This window comes from Chaetodon auriga, chromosome 1, assembly GCF_051107435.1.
Source record: "Chaetodon auriga isolate fChaAug3 chromosome 1, fChaAug3.hap1, whole genome shotgun sequence".
In the NCBI taxonomy this organism is placed as follows: Eukaryota; Metazoa; Chordata; class Actinopteri; order Chaetodontiformes; family Chaetodontidae; genus Chaetodon; species Chaetodon auriga.
In genome coordinates, this window is record NC_135074.1 from 30,916,226 (window position 1) to 30,922,961 (window position 6,736).

The window sequence follows — 6,736 nt, forward strand, 5'->3', positions numbered from 1 at the left end:
CCATCATCCGCTCACCTGGATTTAGGTCTAAGTTTTATATGGGCTGAAAAAAGAGGACTTCACAGATTTCACGAGACAGAATCCTATTAAATACCATTAATGTAGGATGGAGGTATTTCAGTGGGATAAATAACTGATGATGATGATGATGATGATGATGATGATGATGAATGAGGGATTTTTGATCGCTGAGAGGTTTTCTTAAAGAGTAAAAACCTCTTAAAATGAATAAAATACCGCTAATCTCTCAATTTACCTGACAGAATATCACGTGACCAGGCGGCTCCTGTGTCTGAAGAGGACCTCTGGAGGCCACATGTGTCCTGATGTGAGCCTCATGCTCTTTTAATATTTCTGGATTTTGATAGTTGTGAGTCTCAGCTGGATTGAGTCGTGCAGTCTAACTGACCTGAGAAAGCGGAGCGTGTCTCCTCCACCCACCCATCCACCCCTGACATCCCTGCCCTCCGCCCAGCATGCTCGTCCCGCAGTGGCCTCTCGGGCGGAGCTACAGTGTATGAGTCAGTATAAGAGAGGAGAAGGTCCGGTGGGTGGAGGGAGAATCTCCTGTGGAAGTGCTGCGACCCTCTGCTCCTTCAGTCTTGATCTGCTGCCTCCTGCCGGGACCTCCGCCCTCCTCCTGCTCCACCCGGACCAGCACCATGGACAGCGCCGGGATGCTCCGCGGACTGCTGTTCGTCGGCCTGCTGTGCGTCATGTGTCGCGGCCAGGCGTCCCAGGACGTCTCCGCAGAGGACTTTGGAGTGGACAAACCCGAGCCGGCGGCAGACAGAAACCTGGTCAGTACCTGAAGACCTCCTCTCATGTCAGTTTACGGAGGAATGTCGAAGTGATGCTTTGCTCCTTTACGTGGGGAACTCCGTAAACCTTTGACATCCTCTTTCTTCTATTTGGATTTATCACATTTCTCATTTATTTCCTTCAGTCTAATATGCAACAACTTGCAGAAAATACTGAAAATAATGTTCAAATTAATTTGCAATGAGAGATGAAGGCCACAGCAAACTTTTGCATTTGAGATAATCTTTAAAAGAAGGACAGCTGTGGATTTCAGATTATTCTGTATGGTTGTTTTGTGTGTGGTCATTGTTGAGGTGAGGGATGTCTAACACTGATTCACCTCCTGAGCTCTGCCAGCTCCTCGTGCTGTGCAGCCAAACCACACTCAAACTTCTATTGGAGAAGTTTCCAAATATATCAGGCTGAATTTTTGGAAAATGTGTATAAAATGATGCACAAGGCATTTATTTCCATTGCACATTTGACTGAATGTGCAGCTCCAAAAAGCTCAGCAGCTCAGTTTAAAGGGATCATACAGCTTCAATGAAGATTTCAGAACTTTAAAGAGCCCTGACTGAGAAGTTAAGGGGATGTTTCAGAGTCTCAGAGGTGAACGTGCACAGACAGCTGTGACACTCTGCTCAGCTCTAACGTTTCTTGTTGTGTTTTTGTGATCAATCTTTGCCGAGCAGATAGAGGCACTGGAGGCTCTGCTGGGCAGGACTCGGATTTCCTCCACCGAGAAAAGAGGCAGCATCCCACTGGTGACGTCACTTTATTCACTATGTTTACGCACCTTTACCTTATTCCCTGAAACAGTGTGAGAACTCATTTAGTTAAACAAAAGTAGAAATACTCAAGTTAAAGTTCTGCTTTTTTAAAAATTACCTCAGTAAAAGTACAAAGGTAGCATCAAAAATACTGAAAAGACTCAAAGTTAAAGTACTCAGTATGCAGAATGGCCCATTGTAGAATGATACATATCCTGACATTGGATTAAAATGATTGATAGATTAATCTATGGGGCACTTATTGTGTTGATCATATTTTGCATTCTTGGAGTAAAAAGTACAATATTCTTATAAAGTGGCAAAATAAAGAAGTATAAAGCAACACAAAATGGAAATACTCGCGTAATACCTCAAAACTGTACTGAAGCACAGTACTTAGTGACTTTCCACTGGTGGCCGGTGTAAGTGACAATGCTCAGTCATGTGTGTTCTGTACATCAGTCCACTGCTCTTTAATTAAGCCAGTTAGCACAAGAAACCTTCCAGTAATTAAAAGATAACAAGAAAATGCCAACAACAGTCTTTCACTCAGTCCGCACTAATCAAGGCTGCTGCTCGACTCCAATTAGCCGCAAAGCTACAGAAACCTTTCAGTGCTGCTGTCCGCTCAGTGGAAATAAATCAATGAGAAGAAAGAATCAGCTAATGAACAGAATTTAATTATTTCACTGAAAAATGCTGCCAATGATTAGCATCTCATTCTCTGTCTCCCGTGTCAATTAAAGAAGAAGACAATTAATCAAAGCAAATTCATTAATGCAGGCCTGTGCCAGCATCTGCTCCATACATTTCTAGATCTTTAATACACATTAATGTGCCTTCCTGACTGTGAGGAAGTTGCCAAACATCATCGTGATTTCTTTTAATAACCTCGCTGCGTGTCTGCAGTGATGTGTCTGAGGGTGTGTGAGTGACCTTCCTCCTCCTCCTCCTCCTCCTCTCAGTGCGGGATGGGTGACCGATGTGCCATGAAGTTCGGGCCTCGCATCGGGAAGCTCTGCGACTGTGGCCGAGGAGCCAACTGCAACTCCTACCTGCTCAAATGCATCTGAAGCGCCGAGGATTTTCATTTTCTCTGACACAGCATCACTTCTCCAGGACGATCCTGTACAGCCTCACACTCCGTCTCTTAGATCTTCATTTACGCATCGTCGCTGTGTTGGCAGCCGTCGCCTGAGGATGAGCATGGATTTTGTATCGCTGAGTCCTGGTTTTCTCCTGTAGCATGTCAGTGTTTCATGTTCAATAAACAACTTTATCAACTTATCTTTTCTGTTATTTCCTTCACACAAAGTTTACTCTGACTTCTGTGTTCAGTTTCAGGGATGAAGCAAGTTTTAATTGGAGTTTTGCATCCGCATGAATAAATCCAAGCATCAACACATGAGTCACGTTGTTATCTGGGATTTTATCGTCCACACTGAGGCGTCAGGCTGTCGGTCTTGGTGTGGGATCCTCTCATTAATAATGGGATCAAATAAACAGACGTGAGCTGGTTTCAAACTGTTGAAAACACTTAAAACAACATAAAATATTGAATACTTTCTGACACTGTAAGTGGGGCATGTGTGCCGTGGCTTCATGCACGTTCACATGTGACCTGCTATGCAAAGACTGGTTGTATAATTTGGTTTGAAGTGCGCTCGTGCCAGTTCACACGGAGTGTACTCAGCTGGGAGGGAAGCGCTGTGCAAATGAACGGAGTTTATCGGAGCTCCTGCACGTCTGTCACACAGAAATAATCATTTGAGAAGACTGTCGCTCCTCTGCTGTTACACAGTCAATCACTTCTTCCTTGGTCTTTTGTGTTTTAGTGATCACGGTTCTCTGCGGCCGCATGATATGAGCGTCCCCTTTCACATGAACACTGTCGTTTGATCCATTGTTAATATAAAAGCATTGTTTCGAAAGCGCGTGAGGTCCAATTTATTTGACATCTGTAGTTTTTAGCTTTGATTACATGTTTTTCTCAGCGGAGGTCAGAAATGAAAGCAGCACAAATCCGCATGCAGCGACTTTTGTGTCAGTTCTTATCAAATCCACATTTCCAGGCCAGAAAACTAAACTGCAGCGGCAGCAGGCTGATGTCCCAGCAGGTAACAGCGGGGGGTCATCTCTGCCGGGCGGAGTCAAGTGAAACACGCGCACACCGTCCAGCGCAGCACAGTATGAGTTTACCTCTTAGAAAACAAAGCAGACAAACAAAGCAAACGCTCCACCCAGCAGGACAGCTCAGCACGTGTGCAGGTGTGCAGGTGTTCAGAGCCACGACGTCGCGTGGAAATGTTTTGCACTTAATAAACTGAGCTTGAATCATCTTCTACAAACTGACCTCTCTTACGGTTTGCTGCCCACATCCAACCACTAATAAAGTTCATTCACTGTGTTTTCACCACAAACTGTGACAAATGAAAGCAGCCAGCTGTGACGGAAGCCACTCTGCAAACAACAAGAAGAAAAATGCTGAATAGCATCTGATAGCAGATCTTGTGGCCTGCAGCCAGCAGATACGTGCTTTCATTTGTCCCCAGAGTCTTAATCCGCACACCATAAAACCCTGAAGAGCTCATCTAAAGGTCCCTTTGCTCCTTTCTGCTTTGGGAGAAAGACATGAGGCAAACAGCAGTGTAATGTTTCCCTCTCTCACTGCTCGAGGCGATTCAGCCTGTAATAAAACAGCCTGAATGAAAAGTGCCCTCGTCGTTGAGTTCTGCTCAGCTCGAGCTTCTTTGGTTTTGCCTGTTGCAGAGGAGGAGGCACCGTGGGATGGTATTCAGGAGGTCATCACATCCCATCCCCCGATGAGCCCGTTCATGTGTATGTCACTTCCTGTTTAAAGTGCGTTCCTCCCCACGACCTGTAAACAGACTTTGATGTGCATAAGTTTCCCTTACGACCATTTTAAATAATAACCTATAAAATCTCAGAACTCTCATTTCATCAGAGTGACACTGCATGGATGAAACCCCAGAGTGCACCGAACTGATTAATGATGCATTTTATTACTTATGGATTCGACTTTGCATTCTTCTTTGACACAGTTTCACTTTAATGTGGAATATCAGTCATTTCTTAATGAGCGTTTCGACTCAGATCCTTTCATATCCTTCAGCACTCGTGTTTGAAGCATCAGTACCCACATACAGTTATATGCAACACATATCTGGTTTCCATCTACAGTATTTAATTCAACAAATTAAATGTAGTTTTGGCTCTCCAAAGTCTAAATCTGGACCAGACGACCTCTTTCCTTCTCGGTGGCTCACCTGGGCTCTCTGCCTGTCCTGGTTCCAGCCTGCTGAAAGCCACAAAGAGCTGCTGTGTTTGTCCAAACAGCTGCCACACCGAGCTGCGATTAGGCAGCTGAAACAGGCCGTTGTCTCCTCAGTGCACCCTGGGAATGTGATCTATCTGCAAGGATAATGTACCTAACCAGATGCCGGGTGTGATTAAAGATAGCAAACTGGCAGCCTGAAGAATATGAATGAGTGAAATTCAGGATCGTGCCTGCAGGCAGACTTTAGACCAACAGATCAACATCATTCAGGTCATTCAGGTGTTCCTGCTTGTGTGATCAGAGGAATCAGCTGAAACAGTGAACATTAGCTCTGATCAGTAGCAGCCTGCTAACAATATTCTAGCATTTATGAGCTGCCATAGAAATAAATAAACCATCCTCTGCTGTGATTGGCTGACAATCCATCAGTTTATTATTACTCCACCTTAATCACCTTTGTCAGGTCTTCAGTGTCATGCTGCTGAATAATCTCAGTGCTTGGATGTAACTTCAGTACCAAGTACATTTACTCAAGCACTGTACCTTTCCTGTCCAGTTAAAACCACGTATCTCCAAATGTGTTGATTTTGGGATGAAGCGTCTCTTCATGGACTGAGTCATTCTGGACAAAAGACTGTTGATATTCCGTCTGGTCGCTCCGTCAATGGAAAACAAACAAAGCGGGTCGCACTGAGTCACACAGCCCCGTTCCAGCCAATCAGCAACAGGTGGCGTCGTGCTCAGGACACGGAGCTGGAGACAGTAAATCTGGCGTGCTAACATGTAATCGTACTGTGAGGAAGGAGAGACGGCAGCATCAACAATCTTCCTCCAGAATGACTCACTCCTCCTTTAAAAAGCCTCTCGGATCAGCTGAAAATGCATCATCACAAAGCTGAAAACAGCCTGTTTTTCTGAGCTCGTCAAACTTTTGAGACGGCCGCGCCTCAAACACGTGATGATCTTATAGAATAAGATGCATCGCTGTAGAGTAAAGCAGCCAACAGGATATAAAGTAGCTCAAAGGAGCTCAAGCTGAAAGATAAATGCAGCAAACAAGTGAACACAGCAGGAGTATTAATCCACAGACAGCAGATAGAAAAACACCAACAGGAACTCTTTACTGCCACAGGAGGAGTTTTACTGCTCATACTTTAAGTAAATCTTGCTGATAATACTAATTACTGCTTTCATTTAAGGAAAGACAGACAGACAGACAGACAGACCGATAGACAGACAGACAGACAGACAGACGGACAGACGGACGGACGGATGGGAAGACAGACAGACAGACAGACGGACAGACAGACGGACAGACGGATGGACGGACGGACAGACAGACGGACAGACAGACAGACGGACAGACAGACAGACGGATGGATGGAAAGACAGACAGACAGGCAGGCAGATGGACAGACGGACAGACAGACAGACAGACGGATGGAAAGACAGACAGACAGACAGACAGACAGACAGACAGACGGACGGACGGATGGAAAGACAGACAGACAGACAGACAGACAGACAGACGGATGGAAAGACAGACAGACAGATGGATGGATGGAAAGACAGACAGACGGACAGACAGACGGACGGACGGACGGACAGGCAGACAGACAGACAGACAGACAGACAGGCCGATAGACAGACGGACGGACGGACAAACAGACAGACAGACGGACAGATGGAATAATGTATTGATCCCCTAAAGGAAACTGCAGTGTTGCAGCACACACACGTCTCAAACACACATAAGTTACAGGAAGCTGACCTGAGGCGAGGAAAACATGATTCAGATAACAGACTCGAGCACAGAAGCTGCTGTGCTCCATGAGAACAGGTGCAGCGTGATGGAGGGCGATCATGA

At 45.4% G+C, this 6,736-nt stretch overlaps 1 protein-coding gene across 1 annotated transcript; it reads left to right on the forward strand.

The window, feature by feature from the left end:
* The first annotated feature begins 560 nt into the window (after window positions 1-560).
* Window positions 561-2,857, forward strand: cartl (cocaine- and amphetamine-regulated transcript-like). The gene is made up of 3 exons (XM_076738997.1): window positions 561-800; window positions 1,494-1,565; window positions 2,537-2,857. Exons 1-3 carry the CDS (start codon window positions 663-665, stop codon window positions 2,642-2,644), a joined length of 318 nt encoding a protein of 105 aa, XP_076595112.1. The 5' UTR covers window positions 561-662; the 3' UTR covers window positions 2,645-2,857.
* The last annotated feature ends 3,879 nt before the right edge of the window (window positions 2,858-6,736 follow it).